The sequence below is a fragment of the Clytia hemisphaerica genome, unplaced genomic scaffold (assembly GCF_902728285.1).
Source record: "Clytia hemisphaerica strain Z4C2 unplaced genomic scaffold, Clytia hemisphaerica genome assembly, whole genome shotgun sequence".
Lineage (NCBI taxonomy): Eukaryota > Metazoa > Cnidaria > Hydrozoa > Leptothecata > Clytiidae > Clytia > Clytia hemisphaerica.
The window spans coordinates 1119146-1136557 of NW_027103551.1; the positions used below are offsets into that span (position 1 = coordinate 1119146).

Below are 17412 nucleotides of genomic sequence, written 5' to 3' on the forward strand. Positions count from 1 at the left end.
CTTCCATGCTCTCGAAATATCGCGGTTTGAGACGCACTGATAAATGACCCCTCATTTTTTTTCTGAGGATAAGGGCTTTTCATTAAACTTGGTTTGACATTTTGAAAATGATTTTGAAATTTCGACTGACCCCCCTACTATTTATTTTCCTAACCTTTTTTTGACATTTTTTAATCAAAATTTTGACGGATAGGTTTTGAAAAAAAACATTAAATTTGAAAAATCTTCCAGAGTTGCTATCCTGTAGATGACTGATGTTGTTTTTGGTTTGCTGTGAGATATGAAAGAAGCAAGCTTGTCTGTCAGTCTGTTGTTTGACCATCCTGACTGAGACATCGATCGCACCTAGCAAAACTCAAAAAACTCTATTGACTTAGTATTTTGCAAATGAGTTACCTTGAACTACACAAATATACAATACCTACTATGTACCTCACCAATTCAATATTGCACAACACATGAAAGTGGTTGATGGTGGCTGCCTGATGGCTCTCGGCAAGAAAACTTTTTGAAAAGTCGCGCTAGATTGATAAAGGCTAGCCTCTGATCTGAGGCCAAGAACGTAAAACAATAAAATGAAAAGAGTTGGGAATTAGCTGACCGACTTTTTTCGGCGAATTGATAACCTTTGGTTCTCAAACGATCATTATGTAACGGTAGTTTTTTTATTTTGAAAATGTTTTGCAAGCTCAGGCTAGCTTTTTCCGTGAAACTTCGCTGTCCAGTTTCAGGTCTTCACCGCAGCGCCTTTTTTATGGTTACCAATACTGTATTCGGTTAACAAGGCAAAAAGCTCACAGCGGTGGAGACCTTACAGCATCATCCAACAAAACGGTTTCGGCTTGTTGTTCGCTTGCGTTGGCCACATTACATTTCGAAAGACTGGCTGTGGAGCTTACTAACCAAATTATAGACCTGTTCATAGTACTTTCCAACATCGAAAATGCCACGTAAATTCACCTCTTTGCTTGGACAAACACTAAAGGTATGAACTCTAACTCTCTTTTAGGGCTCTTTTTCCAAAAATCCTATTTGCCCCAGAACAGGGACCTCGACTCCCTATTTAACCCAGTATAGGACCCTGCCGACGCACCGGACTTAACGAACACCGGACACGCGAAAGTCCGGTGTAAAATAAGAATTTTTTTTACCACCGGAAATCTCTACACCGGACTTAAGGAAGTCGGATGTCCGGTGTCGGAGAAGGATATTTTTTTCCACCGGACAATCAAAACACCGGACATGACCAGTCCAGTGCGTCCGGTGTTTCTTAATTTTTTGTTTCGTAAATGTCCGGCGTCCAAAATTCCCTGTATGCAACACCGGACTGACACCGGACTTATTGCATCCGGTGTAGCGAAAGGATACTTTTTGCCACCGGACAAATACACCGGACAGTCCGGTGCGTCAGCAGGGTCCTCCCAGTATGGATTTCGTGTAACTAACGCCGAAGTTCTTCGGCGTACAACTGAAACGTTTTTGGCGCATTGGCGTAAGGGTACTTACAAAGATTTTTGATTTTCAGTTGGCGTAAAGTAATAATTCCAGCTCGGCGTCGAATGACTCCATAATCCATCGGTTTTTAGCTTCCATTTGGTTAAATTTGCTTTCGCTCGCTTACGTACGCTCGCGTCAATTTATTAATTATGTTGGCGCATGCACCTCTTTTCCCATCTTGCACCCTTATTGAAAAATTGAATGATGGTACAAAAGAAATTTTGCTTGGCGTGAGGCTTGCTGCACGGAAAAATATCTTCGGCGCGAGATTTCATGGAATCCATACTGGTATTTAACAACATGTAGACCAAATTTTAAACTATCATAGGCCCACTAGATCAGGCGGCCATCGAAAAAATGCTCTGTTCGCGTCGCAAAAGGTGTTAAAAATGCATGCGGGCGGACGGGTGGTTGGAAAAATTCCCGGGTTTTTTTTAATTACGCCAGTAGTAATTCGGGGGCGGGTGGTGACGCGAACAAAACAATTTTTCGATGGCCGTCAGAGCGATTAAGAAAAAAGCTATACTTAAAAAGAACATATTGCTTTTCCTGGATTTTTTTCTGCTTCTCCGCATCGTAAAAGTCAGCTAAAACCCTGTAAAATCTCATGCAGAAAAAACTGGAAAATGGCCTAAATTTCAGAACAGAAAATTTGCTGGAAAAACTAGAAATAGGTACATTTCCAAACAGAGGAAAGGATTTAGGCATGGGGGGGGGGGGTTCCAAAATAATATTTTCAATGGAAAAAGCCGGGGGGTGGGTGAGAAATATTTTTGGGCAACTCAAAAGATGAAGAAAGGAAAGAGGGAAAAAATTTAGCAAGGGGGGGGGGGGTGCGAAATTTTTTGAACCCTTTTGAGGGGGGGTTCAAAAAAATTTTCCAGGTTAGGGTTGGTGCGAAATTTTTTTTTGATTTTTTTAAATATCCTCCACTCTCCCCTGCTGTAGTACTGATCCCTCCCAATAATGTCAGGAACTCGTTACAATTATTTATGTGACAAAAACATATGATTTTCATAATTTAATCATAGTGTCCTCCCCCCCCCCTTTATTGTCTAGTATTCCTTTTGCAGCAAAATTTTACGTTTGTGTCAGGTTGAAATTTGAGAAATTTATATCGGTATATGGGGGGAACTGATATTTTCAGAATTTTCTGGGGGGAAAGCAAAAAAGAGGGGGGAAACTAAAAAACGAAAAGTCATAGGGGGAAAAAAAAGAGGGGTGAGATTAAAAAAAATCAAGAATTTGGTGGGGGGAACAAACCCTGGAGGACACTATGTTAATGTTATCTAGTATGAGTTCAGGCTTTTTAGGATTTTGATAAGCTTAGATCTTTATGATCAATTGGAAAGAAATTTCTTTTGAAAATCTGGAAGGTAATTATTTTGCACTCGCTTTTAGCTGGAAACAGGTACAGATTTTTGGGTGAAGGCTGGAAAAAGGCACATTTTCCAGCTGAAAATACCGGGGGAAAGGTGTGTTTTTGGCCAAAAAGCTAGGTTTTCCCTGTATCAAATGGATTTCAAATTTTTCATACTGTAGGCAAAAGATTTTTTCCTATTTGACTGTCAAGCAAAGAAAAAAAGTTTTCATCGGCAATTCTGACCTTCCAATTATTCCTATCTCTGAATGAGGACGTGTCAAAATTAGAAGAGGGATGTTAACATTAGACCAATTTCAGGTATTGATACTGGATAAGATTCTGTCGTCACAAATATGATGTCATAATTTTCTGACAAAATTTACTCATTTTCACAAGGGGTACAGCTGCAGGGTACTAAAAATCTGTCTTGGGTACTGCCCCTTTTTAGTACCTGGTACTTACTTTTTTGAAGAAAAAAATATCTCACCCCTTTTAAGAAGCCAGTTACCAAGGAAAATGTGGCTACAAATAAACCTTGGAAAAATTTGTATTATATACCTGTCGTAAATCGGTCTAATGTCAACACTGCTCTTCTAATTCTGACACCTTTCTTTTGAGATAGGAATAGTAGGAAAGTCAGAATCACTGATAGACAATAAGATTTTTTCCTGCCTTAACCACTAAGCAAAGAATTTAGTTTCTACCAGGGTTTATGACCTTCTTATTTTCCAATCTCTAAAGAATGGTGTCAATTAGAAGAGGGGTGTTGACATTAGACCAACTACGGTAGAAGTCAATTTCACCTCATCAAAATGCGGGAGCGCTTCAAAATAATATTTTCCTTAAATTAAATCTTATTAGGTAATTTTTTTTAGAAAATTGGCTAAATTGATAAATTTTTACCAGTATTTCCCAACAAAATAACAAAATTCAGTACCAGATATTAGCTTGAAATGAGTACCCTGTACTACATTTTGGGTAGGGGTAGTTTTACATATATAAATTGGTCAGTGTTTGAGGTCAGGCAAAGATTCCGGTAAATAGCCTATCCAGTGGTGTGCAGATTTAGATCTATCATTGATCTTTTTCTTGGGAAGTTCAAATTAGTTTTTGAGGTTGGCTTGGGTCAAATTTTCTCATATATGGTTCAAAATTTAGGTACAGTAATTTCTCAAAGTTTTTGAAAATGTGAATTTCTTTAAAAAGCGCCAGTTTATTAAATCCCTGTAGAAATTTGGCGGCACATTTTTTTGCTCGTGAGGTAAACGGTTAAGTCCTTCGCATCATTAATTTTTTGTATACATTTCGGCAGGACGTTAGTGTGACTAACTGTATTGTAGAGAACATTTTGTGTCAAGTTTTCAAGTCTTTAAAACTTCTCTCTAGATCAAAAGTTATGGAAGGGTTCCTTGAGAAAAGGAACCCCCAAAAAGTTTGGTAAAAATAGGGTTAACTATGCTATGATATATGAACTTATCTTATCACTGAACTTGGCCTAAGGCCAGGCCCAATCGATTGGTTTCGACCAGTTACGACATCAAAATTCAAAATTTCATTAATGAACATAAAACATTTTCCATGGATTTTTTAATAAGTTGATGTTTATTTTACAAAAGAAATTAAGTTGCTGTTTTGATTAGTGTATTGCCATTTTCAAGCTTTGTCTCTTAAAATTAAATTTTTTTGCCCAAGATATCCTAAAGAATTAAAACAGGACGTTTAAAACCCATTCCAAATGCACACCCATGCAATCACCAGACTGAAAGAAGGGACGGGGTTGGAATGGGTTGTCACCATGCGACCAACCTACAGTGTTAGAAACTTATTTCATGAACTTTGCACTCCCTGTTTATTTAAATGTGGCTTCTATTTTTGTTTTGAAAGCCTTTCTCCAAAGGAAGTTGTTAAATACTACAATGCCATACTTTGCATTTGTTTTGAGAGATAACATTTAGATTTTTTCATTGCACTGCATTCTTGCAAAACAATTTTGTCAAATTTAATGGTTTGAATTTTCTGCTTTAGGAGAATTACATTGACTAATAAAATGTGGCAACTTTTGGAAAGAGAATTTTCTAGTTTTGTCCTTTGTAAAGATTTTCCAGATTTGCTCACTTTCCTAGTCTACCTGCCTGGTGTTGACTACTACTATGGCATTTGCTCTAACCCTTTGGTTACTGGCTCAGGCTACATCACATATCGAATCAGATTGAAGTTGAATTTCGATTATTACAGGGGGGGGTCAAGCAGTTAGTACAAGACATCATGCCGGTTAGTACCGTGGTGGTATACCTACAAAATTTTCAAAAATCAGTTAGTACTTGATGGTACTAAGTGACTGCTAGGGTGGTGTCAAGTAAAAAATCTAGGAAAACAGTTAGTACAAATGAATACTAAGTGCTACTTTTTTACCTTTTTTAGAAAAATATTAAAAATAAATACTAAAAGCAATCAGGGAAATCCCCCTCCATAAGAGAAATCAAAGAACTAAGACATTTAAAGTCTTCCCTTTGGAGTTGTTTGGTATTACCCTTTAGTTAAACACTATATCAGGGGAATTCCCTAACTATAGATTGAAAATAAAAGAAAAAAGTCAGTTGATTTTCCCCTAATGTTCGTAGGGTAATTCCCTGTACTTAAGAAAAGTTTTGTGTTTAAATGATGTCACACTTATTGGTTTGATATTTGTGTTATTAGTAGAAAAGACGCGGTGTTGGAATAAAGCTTGATGTTGTAGTGATAATTTTTAATGAAATGATTATTTTGTCTAATATGCATCTTTTTCTTAGAAATGTTCGAATGTTTTGCTTTTGCCAAACCTCTGTGAGAGTCCGATATTAGGAGTTTATGATATTTGAAAAAAATAAGACAAAGGAAATGGATAAAAATAAAAACGAAAATAAAACCGAAAACAAAAACGAAAACAAAAATGATAATGAAAATGAAAATAATAATGAATAATAATGGTTTGACAAAAAGTAAATATCACACTCTCGTTTGATAGGTTTTAAGGGGTGGTCCTTAGTGAATTTCCTTTGAAATCACTTAGTATATTTCATACTAACTGTCAAAGGGTGGTGGTGTGGCCTCTTTCCTCCAAAGAATCACTTAGTAGGCATGATGTCTTGTACTAACTGCTTGACCCCCCCCCCTGATTATTACTGTTTAAGGTAGCCTGGGAATCCAAGCTCATAATCTTAGAAAAAAACATAAAATACCTTACCTCACAAAGTTCTAAGATAATAGAGCTTGGTGCAGGTAAATTATTAGTCTGACACAGAATGTTATAAACTGTCTGTGTGTGAACCCTTGTTGACAGACTTTCTAAACTTTGGAAACCCAGGCAAACACACCATAATCAATATACCATAAAAACTTTTTCAAAAGCTCTAAAGACTTTCAAAACTACTAAAATCCACATCAAAACATGAGCCACATGTATTAGACTTCCAGTCAACAACCATTTTGTTTCTAAATGAATCTATGTTTTCATTTTCATTTGTTTTCCTTTTTCTGCAGAGTCTGCTTTTTCCATAAATTATGCGTGCACATCGAAATTATCAAAATGCGCGTTAAGTAATACACACAAAATCTGGCCAATCAGGCCGAACCTGCATTGCAGGGAATAAAATTTCCCTGCAGGCGAGTTACCTGCTACAATCGTTAAACAAGCAGCAAAAATATTATAAAATAGACTGTGAACTGTGAACAATATTCTCTATATTTGTGTACACTAACAGCCTTACTTGTTGATTCTTAAATAACTAAGCAACATTACTAGGGTGATATTTTATGAGATACTGCAAACAATGATGTTTAAATCTTCTGGACAAGAAATATTGGACAGTCTAAAGTTAATCACGACACTTGGAAATTTTGCGGTAAAGCGCAAATTATTGTCAAAGTAGGATTTCTGAATGAGTCTAAAAAGTTTTTGAATAGGAATTTACTGTTAAACCCATTTAGTTGAAGTAACCTGCTTATATTTAAGAATAATATTCACCAAACTGTAAAAGGTTGAGGCTTTTCCTGAAAATATAGGCCCTGGAATGGTAGGAAAGGCCAGGTGTCAGTCTCACTTTTTTACATATTCTATACTTAAAAATAAAGAAACAGTCATAAAATGTCATCTGTTGATGGAAATGACCTGAATTTTTTTACAGTTGTTCCCTTAAATGCCAATGATTAGTTGGCTAGAGAAGATCAACCAATATTTTGACAAAAAATTACCTTTAGAGCCCTTAAGTGGGCCTGATTTAGCATTTTAAGAGGGAAAAAACAACGAAGTTAAGCAAATTTTCAATCGATCATATCTTTAAGAGACTTCAAACCCCCACTGAGATTTTTTGAGGTTATAAACTAGACCTACTAAGGAAGCATTACTGAAAGTTTCAAAAAAATTTGTTGTGGGTTCAAAAAGATACGCCATCTTGAATTTTGCTCCAGATCTGCCAAAATAGCAATTTTTTGGCCATTTTTGACGGTTACGCAAAAATAGAAATCCTGAAAATGTTATTTTTGTGGGCAACACTCACCAGTAAACCACTCCAGGTCAAAAGTTTGCTTCAAAAAAGTCTCAAGGACCATCAGCAGACAGCTAAAAGTGCCAGATTACACAAAGTTTGAAGCCCTCTACAGGAGGTGCTAGAGATTTTCGGGGAAAATTTTGGAGACTCAATTTGATTTTTTCTGATTCCCTACAAATAGTTCTTGAAATCCACTGTAAATCAGCTTTCTAATGTACTTGAACAAAAATTCATTGGCTTTCAAAATCTGCTCCCCACCAGAGTTCATGATTTTTAGGGGTCAATTTTCTTTGAGACGCTGTATCTTCAAAACTACTTGAGATATCAAGGTGAAATTTTCAGGGTCTTATTTTCTTGTGTGATGGATCATTTGGTCAAAATTTCATCAAAATCCAAGAGGATGAGGTATCACACCCTGAAGACTCTTTAAAAAAATGGCTCTTAACGCTTGGATTCCCAGGCTAAATGTTTAAGGTTGATAGTAAAAAAATAATAATTTCCAGTAAGACAATCTTTCATGAATTTACTCTTTTAGGTTCCACAATTATTATGTTTGTCAGCAGCCAGATGTCAGTCAACACAATCAACTGACCTTGTAAGTTTTTTGAAAATACTCATTTTGATTTTAATTTTATTTCTGCCTATGTTATATGAACTCAAAATCTTTGTCTGCATAAAGCACTGCTTACAGAATATGCTTTATAGTATGGATATTACTTTTTCTGGTTTGAAATATTGGTGTTTGTGAACTTGAAGAATCGAATTAGGGGCTTGATGATTAATTTTAATCAAAATGGTACCCCATTTCATATTACATATTAGTTTAAAGAACTTTGTTTATTATAAGCATAATAGCAATGTTAAAAACAAAATGAATTAACTCAGTGTGCAATACTTCATTCTCTTATATTTCATGAGGTAATTTTTTTGAACATAAAATGAGCAGGCTTCAGTTCCTATTTCTTTGAATTTTTCAAACATAATCAAAAGTTACAGTACCTCGAGTATTTTATTGTCAGACAGCAACTTTCTTGATGTTTTTTATTCTTATTCATTTTATTTTCGTGTTTCATTTATCAGCTTTCAAGATTGGAACAGTTGGTGCCAGAAAAGAGACGTGAAGTTGCTGAATTCAGAAAAGCTCACAATGATACCAAAATAGGAGAAGTCAATGTTGGAATGGTATGTGCTTTTTACTATCTCGATCTTCTTTTTATTTTAATGTCCATGAATCGGAGCAAAATATCATTTCAGATTATTAAAAGACCCTTATCATGCATCGTGGGAGAGGCCACAAGGCCTCCTAAACGAACTTTTTTTGGTTACTTCTGGAATTAGTTGAGAAAGTGTGCATCAAATGTGAATTGGCATCATCGATGATGTTATTCCCACCCTGATGGCGTCGCTGTTCTTTGAAAATGCAATTTAAGCTAGGAACCCAACTTCCGTTTTTGCTCAAATTTTGACATATATATTTGGCGTGAAGGGTAATTTCTTTTGACATCTGACTGTATCGTGCATTGAACAGACCCACCCAAAGGAATTTTTTCTTTTTGTTTGGATGAAACCATTTTTCCATTTCTTCAAGATGCTTGGGTTAAATTAGTGCAGCTCTCCTGTTTTCTTTATAAAAAGAAGAAATAAAAGTTTTGGATTATTGGATTTAAAACATAATTGAGAATGAACAATTCTTTTTTAGGCCTATGGTGGCATGAGAGGAATCAAAGGCCTTGTCACAGAAACCTCAGTACTTGACCCAGAAGAGGTAAGAGTTACAAAAAATCTCTTATGTATTTGGGCAAAATATGAATTAAGGAGGCCTGCTGTCGCACTGATACCATATTTTGATCCGTCAATGATTGCGATAAGTCTATCAGTTGTTTTTTTGCGATTGATAACTAATTTCGTTTTTCTCCAATTTGAAATAATGTCTCGTAAATGTAATCCTGTTAAAGAGGGTTGGCCAGAATTTGGATGTTTTTTATCCACAAAATGCTCTGTTTATGGAATTTTAGGTCCTCCAACGTTTCTGAACTTTCCTAGAATTTCAGATCTAAACAAGTTTAATTTTAATACCTGTTTATTATTTTGTGTGGTCAAATCCTGCGACTCAGAACTGGATAAATTAAAATAGCACCCAACGAAGATTTCTTTATTATTCAAATTTTTTTTAATTGGAGAATGTCCAAACTTGTTGTATTGTAATGCTAATGGCTGTCGAAAAATTGATTATTTGAGGTTTTTTAGTCTACTTTTTCATTCCATCGATGATCTTTATATGTAATCGACTTTAAAAACCTGTTTATTTGTAGGGTATCAGATTTAGAGGATACAGTATTCCAGAATGTCAAGAGGTATATAATCTATTATTTTTTTCATTTAAATATCCAATTCATCTCAGGGCAAAAAACACTTCCGATCATATGAAGGACTGTTTTTTCCTGCCAACGACAATATTATGCTCTTGTTAACTTGCCGTTGCTTTAAGCACCTTGATGCCTTTAACTAGTTCTCCCTAAACCTTATGATTTTTATGAAAGTGTTCCTTTTACTATCCAGATATCCAACTGTAAGCGAAAAAAAAACCTTTTCTCCTTATTTTACAGCTATTACCTCGAGCTGACGGTGGTAACGAGCCCTTGCCGGAAGGTATCTTCTACTTGTTGTTGACTGGTGAAATTCCAACCAAGGAACAAGTTGACGCCATCTCGAAAGAATGGGCAGCCCGCGCCGAGTTGCCACAACACGTTGTGATGATGTTGAAGAACTTCCCTGAAGACGTTCACCCAATGACGCAATTTGCTACCGCTATTGCCGCATTGAACAAAGACAGCAAGTTTGCCAAAGCATACTCTGAGGGCGTATCTAAAATGGACTACTGGATGGTAAGGTTTATTCTTTTCATTATATTACAATGGGCTATTCCAATAAATTACAAAACAATGGGTGAACGAACCGTTTTAAGTGAAGAAAAATGTTTGGGGAAAATTTGAAAATTTGAAAAAAGCCCTTGGAAAAATTATTTTCAAATCTTAAAGTACACACCCCGGTAAAATGAAAACAACACTCTTTTACCCCCCTGGAAATGTTCGTCCACCCCCCACCCCTCTTTATGGATATGAAATGGAATGGCCCAATATTACTTTCAAGATATTCATAGATAGTAGATTAGTCCAGTCTGAATAGCAATTTCCATTCACCCTAAATTAACTTCTATTTTCACTTCGTTTTAGTACGCTTACGAAGATTCAGTCGACCTTATCGCCAAACTTCCAGTCATCGCTGCTCTGATCTACAGAAACCTCTACAAAGATGGTAAAGTTGCACCCATCAACCCTGACAAAGATTTTGGAGCCAACTTGGCCGATATGTTGGGCTACGACAACCCTGATTTCACAGAATTGATGAGATTGTACTTGGTGATTCACAGCGATCACGAAGGTGGTAATGTTAGTGCTCACACCACACATTTGGTAGGAAGTGCCCTATCTGACCCATACCTTTCTCTTAGTGCTGGTATGTGTGGATTGGCTGGACCTTTACACGGCTTGGCTAACCAGGTAGGGAATCGTTGTTGTTTTGTTTAAAAGTATTACTTTTTGAAAACCTGTTTAATAATTTGAAACAACGAATTGGAATACTCGAAAAATGAATACTTTAATTTTAAGAACTCTATGTTTAATGAATTGTTTCGCGTATGTTGTTTACTAACTGGCAGCTTTTCGTTTTGTTTCGATTGTAGGAAGTCTTGGTTTGGTTGGATAAATTAACTAAAGAAGTCGGATTTGACTTGACCACTGACCAAATGCGAGAATACATCCGTGAAACATTGAAAAAATCGGTAAGTCTACGTAATTCTGCGCCAAAATTGCGTTTGTTAACAGGGGAATGATATTTTGTTAACAGGGGAATGATATTATCAAAACTGTGATTTCAGTTGACAAGCTTCGAAAATTGAGCTTAATTATGTATGTTCAGCGAGGAGTCTTTTAAAGCATATATCTCAAGTTGCTACTAATATTTCATTTGCATAATTTACTTGATTGATTAACTATCAGAGAGACCACGCCGGTTTTCGCTCAGTAAAACTTGAAATCTAATACAGTTGAGTCTCCGTAACTTTTACAAGCACGGGGGTACAAATTTGTTCGAGTTAAGGAAATTTCGAGTAGTGAAGGGACGAGAAAACTTGTTCGAGTTAAAGAGACTATTTTATCTTCACATTTAGAGCTTATTTTGATACTTGATTCTCATTTAGGTTGTCCCAGGATACGGACACGCCGTTCTCCGTAAGACAGATCCACGATACACATGTCAACGTGAATTCGCTTTGAAACACTTGCCAAACGACCCATTGTTCAAAGTTGTCGGACAACTCTACGAAGTCGTACCTGATGAATTGAAAGCCTTGGGTAAAGTTGCCAACCCATGGCCCAATGTTGATGCCCATTCCGGTGTCTTGTTACAAGTGAGTTTTTTTTTCTATGAATATATTTTTGCTTGACATCATCTATTTGGTTTGCCCCTCCTTCAAACAAATTCAATTTATTATTGATTCATATATTGTGATTTTTGGAAAGCTATCATTTTTTCAAATTGCAACAATCAGAAGCATCAAAAAGTAAACAATCACCTGCTCTTTTTTCAACAAACCTTCCTTATTAAAATTTGTAGAGGTGGCATAGTGTGACCCCCCCCCCTTTTTTTGTAAGGGGGATCAAACTTTTCCAAAAGTGCTTTATAGGGAGGTAGGAGATTTTCCTAATAAAATGGGGGTTTTAGATTTATGGGGGGTCATGTAAAAATAGGGGGATAACAACTTTAGGTCAAAATATCTATCATATTTTATATTGATTTAAATATTTGGTGTGGGACAACTAAAAAAAAAGATGTGTAGATAGCTAAATCTTCGCTTGCGGCGCCATGTTTTTGGTTTTGAATGACTGGTTGACTGCTGCTGTAAATAGCATGGGTTCGACATTTTTTGAATAATTAGGCGGGGTACACATATAGAAGAGGATAAAATAAAAAGAGGGGGTGCTTCAGACCCCTCTGCACACTTTGGTTTGACATTCACTGATACATACATTTGTCAAATTTAGGAACAAAGTGATGGATAGCCTCCTCACTGTGCCACATTCTCATGATATTCAACTACGTCTTCGATCTTTTCTTTTTAGTACTATGGTATGACTGAGATGAATTACTACACTGTTTTATTCGGTGTATCAAGAGCTTTGGGAGTTTTACCATCGCTGGTTTGGGATCGTGCTTTTGGATTACCCATCGAAAGACCAAAGAGTATGAGCACAGAAGGCCTTATGAAGATGACCGGTTACTCGAAATAGATTCTGACAAAAAGTAAGACTTACTGGCCACCAAAATGATTTTATATTAGAATATTTATTTCTCATCACACCATAGAATGATAACATAAAGATATTAAAATTTGGATAAAACAAAGTTTTTTCACCATTGGACAAATAAAAATTGAAAATTTTTAGTAGACAGACAAGTGTCGGAATATATTTTTTTTTCAAATACTATTTTATAATTATTGTTAATTTTAAAGGAACTTTGTTAAATATAATTTGCTCTGGAGCTTGTCCGTTATAAACATTTATCTCTCCATGTATTTACCCATGTTTTCTCCGTCAATAGGCCTTTTCATAAATTACATCACTTGCAAAATCAAAATTTGCTGGGAGTTAATCACCATGGCAATAATTTCAAAACGAGGCAAGTGATGTTCGTGACGTAATTTATGAAAAGGTCTATTAGCTAAGATCATACATGATGGTGCTTCAGCGCTACTGGGTCAGAGTCAGAATAGATCTAAAGCGGGAGTTGTCTTCGTCTATTGAATAAACGAAGTGTGAGGGTTCGAATAACCAGGAGTCTAGTTTAGTAGTGTTTCTATGAGGCCCCCAGCGGTTGGCGTGATGGAGGGTTATTCGTGGCGTGATTTAGACAATATCTAGGCGTGATGGCGTGAAATTTTGAAAAAAACGGCGTCGTGGCGCGTAAATGAAGTGCCGGTGATCGTGAAATCGGGTTTTTTTAGGCGTGATGGCGTGAAATTTGCAGTTCAGCGTGATCGTGAAAATTATATTTATTACTTGAATCGTAATTCTATGTCCATTTTAGCCAATTTAGAGGGTTTAAATCTCAAAATTTTCTTGGTCGGCCCCAACTATGGTGGGGCCTCCTATAGATCTCATTTTAAAACATAAAAGAAACGGTGCAAACAGTTTTATTCATCTGCCATTTATCCTTGTAACTTCCAATTGTCTTTAGCAGTTGCTACCCTAGTCTTCAAAATAAAGTCGAATGCTATGAGAGCCCGGGGGGACTGGGCTTGCGGACTGACGGTATGTGCGGGCCAAAAATGGGCTTTTAAAATTGCACCCTTACAGAGCTGCCAAAGTCGGTGAAAATCATACCCTTAGAGTGCATTTTTCCACAAAATTTCAACCCTTTTCGTGCAAAAAATTGTCAAAATTCTTCCATTTTTGGGCCAAATATCTAAATTTTTCAAGAATTTTCTGAAATTGCTACCCTTACAGTGCATCTCTAGTTTTTCCGACCCTTACAGTGCATTTTAAACATATTGGAAAAGGTACCCTTAGGACCCGCACATACCCGTCGGCCCTTTTGCCCGGCTGCCCCCCCCCCCGGGTATGAGAGGGTCGAAAATTGAAAATTTCTCCCGTCGGCGCAAACCATGGTTGCGCTTCCTCCGTAACTAACATATCTAAGAAAAAGCATCTAAGAAAGAAAGGTAGACATCAGGTCTTTATTTCAGGAAAATAATGTTTAAAATGCACTGTAAGGGTAGAAATTTCAGAAAATTCTTGAAAAATCTAGATATTTTGACCAAAAATGCTAGAATTTTGATCATTTTTTGCACGAAAGGGATCGAAAATTTGGGGGAAAATGCACTCTAAGGGTATGATTTTCACTGATTTTTGCTGCACTGTGAGGGTGCAATTTTAAAAGCCAATTTTTGGCCCGCACATACCGTCAGTCCGCAAACCCAGTGCCCCCCCCCCCGGATATTTATAGCAAAGCCAGAAAGAAACAACAGGTTTATTATGAGGTGTAATTTTGAGCAGATTGGCATTGATTAAAGGAATCATGTGATGTTTAAACCATATTTTGGAAAAAAGAGTAAATAAGGGCGATTTTAGCCATACCAAATAAAAATTTCTCCCGTCGGCGCAAATCATGGTTACGCCTCCTCGTTCCCCTTTTGAAAACCTATTCACGCTAATTCACAATTAATGCACAACGGGGGACCAGGGGCCGTGGCCCCTCATAGTTTTACCAAAAAAAAGGTACTTGTACGTTTAAAAGATTTCCATTATTTTTACATGAATTATTTTTCAAACTGAATTGAAATGGGTCCTAAAATAGCACTTTGAACCCTTCAAAATTCAATGGTGGGCTTTGTTAATTTACTCAAATATACCTCAGCCCTCAAATCGGGGCTCTTTGATGTGATGTGACTCACCAGTTGTCAAACAAATTTTTGATATGCATAAGTCAAGATTACGTCATTTTTCCTATCGGAAACACCCGAAAAAACTAGATATAGAATTTGGCCCCTGTGTATTACTAAAAATAGAAAAAACAGAGGTCAAATTCCTTCCAGACTTTTCGGGTGTTTCCGATAGGAAATAATGATATAACCTTGACTTACGCGTTATGAGAATGCCGAAAAACTGATTGACGACCAAACACACACCTATTTGTGGGCAAAAATAAGTTTATACCGGTATAACGGCGTTTTATCCATACCAATGGGTCTAAACGTGGCATAACCTGAATTTGTCAAGAAAATATGAACGTGAAAACTAAATTTTCTAGGCGTAATGGCGTGAAATCGAACAAAATTGGCGTGATCGTGAAAATCAAATTTTTCAGGCATGATGGCATGAAATCGAAAAAAAATCGGCGTGATGTGATGGCGTGAATTTTGGGTGCGCTGGGGGGGGGGGGCTCTTCTATGGAACTAAACGCTCATTTCATTTAAAAGCCAGTTTCGAATTTCACCTAATCCGCCTCTGTAAAATATAATTTCCGTTTGTCAATTTGCTTAATATGGCGCTGTAGACATTTTGGATTATACGTGCCAATTTAGAAAACCCTTAACTTCCTTTTTTAACTGAAAGTCCAACTTTAGCAAATGATTGCGTCAAGGGTGTTTAGTCTCTCTGAACAATGCATCTATCCAACTGTTTGTTTGTTGTTGTTGTTTTTTTACTGTTTGTTAATGTTTGGAGAATAGTAAAATTAGTAAAACACGTGAATGACAAGCCGCCCTCTATTAACCTGATAACAGATTGCGTATTTTCTGACCCAGTACGCTGAAGCTCTAAAGACGTGGGCGAAAATATTCAGTTAGTTTTCAGCGATCATTAGAGCTTCAGCGTGTCGCGTTAAGAAAATTCCACGCAGTTGTTATCAGTTTACCCTCCATAAGTTACGAATTGGCAGTAGCAAAAGCTCCCACACTCAAAATGCACAAGATAACATTGAGATTGATATTAAAGCCCGAAGGGCTAGAAGCGAATCTCATATATTGAAAGTAAAATTTTGTGCTAGATTGCGCTAGACAAAGAAACCGCTAAATTCAATCTATCGTCAAAAATACGGCTGTATTTTAAGTTTTCAAAAGATTCGCTTCTAGCCCTTTGGTTTTTTTCTTTATTGCCCCCTCCTCCATTATATCAATACATTAAAGCCACAAGCAAGCCCTGCCGATACCGGTAGCATGCCTCCTAATACATCCCGTGCGTCCCTCCTATACTAGGAACATCGAGTTTAAAGCCCAAAGGGCTAGAACAGAATCTCTAACCTTTTTCAGGCAAAAAAAGTGAAGCCTTAAAAAATGTGCCGTATTTTCGACGACAGATTGAATCTAGCAATTCCTTTCTTTACGATTGATATTTTTTTCGAAATGTTGGCTTCAAATCCTACTAAAGAGATTGACTTCTAGCCCTTCGGGCTTATACTTCATTGACTAGGAATGGGTAGGCTGTCATGGGAAATCTAAGCGCTTTTCAGACACCGTTGGCCCTGTGCTTGCGACACAACAGAGCCATGTCGTAACGGGTGATTATTCATATGAACAAAGTCGCTACCCCAGATACAATGTCTGGCACACTCAAAATACGACACCTATTACCCTTTGCATGGTACAAGTTCACCCATGAGAAAGTATTAGCTAGTTGCCGAGTGAATCGTAGCACCGAGTTGAAATCGAATCCTTGTCTCCAGTGTGGTAGTCGGACACTTATGTAAAAATAAAACCTTTAAGTTATGGAGAAACTTTTTAAATTTAACCCATTTAAGGTATAACCCCCCGTGAGTGATGGAAAATCATGATTTTCAAAAACTGTTGGGGTCAAAGCCTTAACCTTTTCTCTATCAAAAACTGCCATTTTTGGCTCTTGGGAAATTCCCCAAATCACCACAAGTGGCTATTACGCTGAACATACCTTAGATGCTAGCAAGCGATCCTTGAGACTTTAGTCCATGTAATTTTTAGACTTCCAAGGACTGAAAATGACTGAAAATGACTGAAACTCAGCACACTGGTCGTGGGTACACCAGGGAACTTGGAAATGTCATTTATTTGACAAAACCTTCTCAAATTAGGTCATCAAATTGACAGTCTTGAAACGTCGTTTTCTCGAAATACCACTTTTCGATCTCCTGGCAAAGATTGACGCTGACCCAAGTGCTCAAACAACACCAAATTTGAAGGGGTCATTCTACTCTAGATTGTCTACAAAATGAACATAATGGATTTTGGATTGACTTTTGTGGTGGCCCATACAGGTTGTCTAAAATTCTTGATTTCTGATGAAATATTAAAATTTAGACGAAAAAACGAATTACACGGTACAGAAGAACTTTATTCAAAAACTGCTCCGCTCATTTCATAGAGACACTCTTTAAGGAATCACATGCACAATAATTTCACCTTGAAAAACTTACTTCTCTTTTCTGAATCTTTGC

At 36.8% G+C, this 17412-nt stretch overlaps 1 protein-coding gene across 1 annotated transcript; it reads left to right on the top strand.

The window, feature by feature from the left end:
• The first annotated feature begins 796 nt into the window (after positions 1 to 796).
• On the top strand, positions 797 to 13003 carry LOC136800193 (probable citrate synthase 1, mitochondrial). The gene is made up of 10 exons (XM_067056814.1): positions 797 to 985; positions 7922 to 7981; positions 8467 to 8568; positions 9086 to 9151; positions 9699 to 9740; positions 9993 to 10271; positions 10620 to 10946; positions 11129 to 11227; positions 11645 to 11854; positions 12567 to 13003. Exons 1-10 carry the CDS (start codon positions 944 to 946, stop codon positions 12732 to 12734), a joined length of 1395 nt encoding a protein of 464 aa, XP_066912915.1. The 5' UTR covers positions 797 to 943; the 3' UTR covers positions 12735 to 13003.
• The last annotated feature ends 4409 nt before the right edge of the window (positions 13004 to 17412 follow it).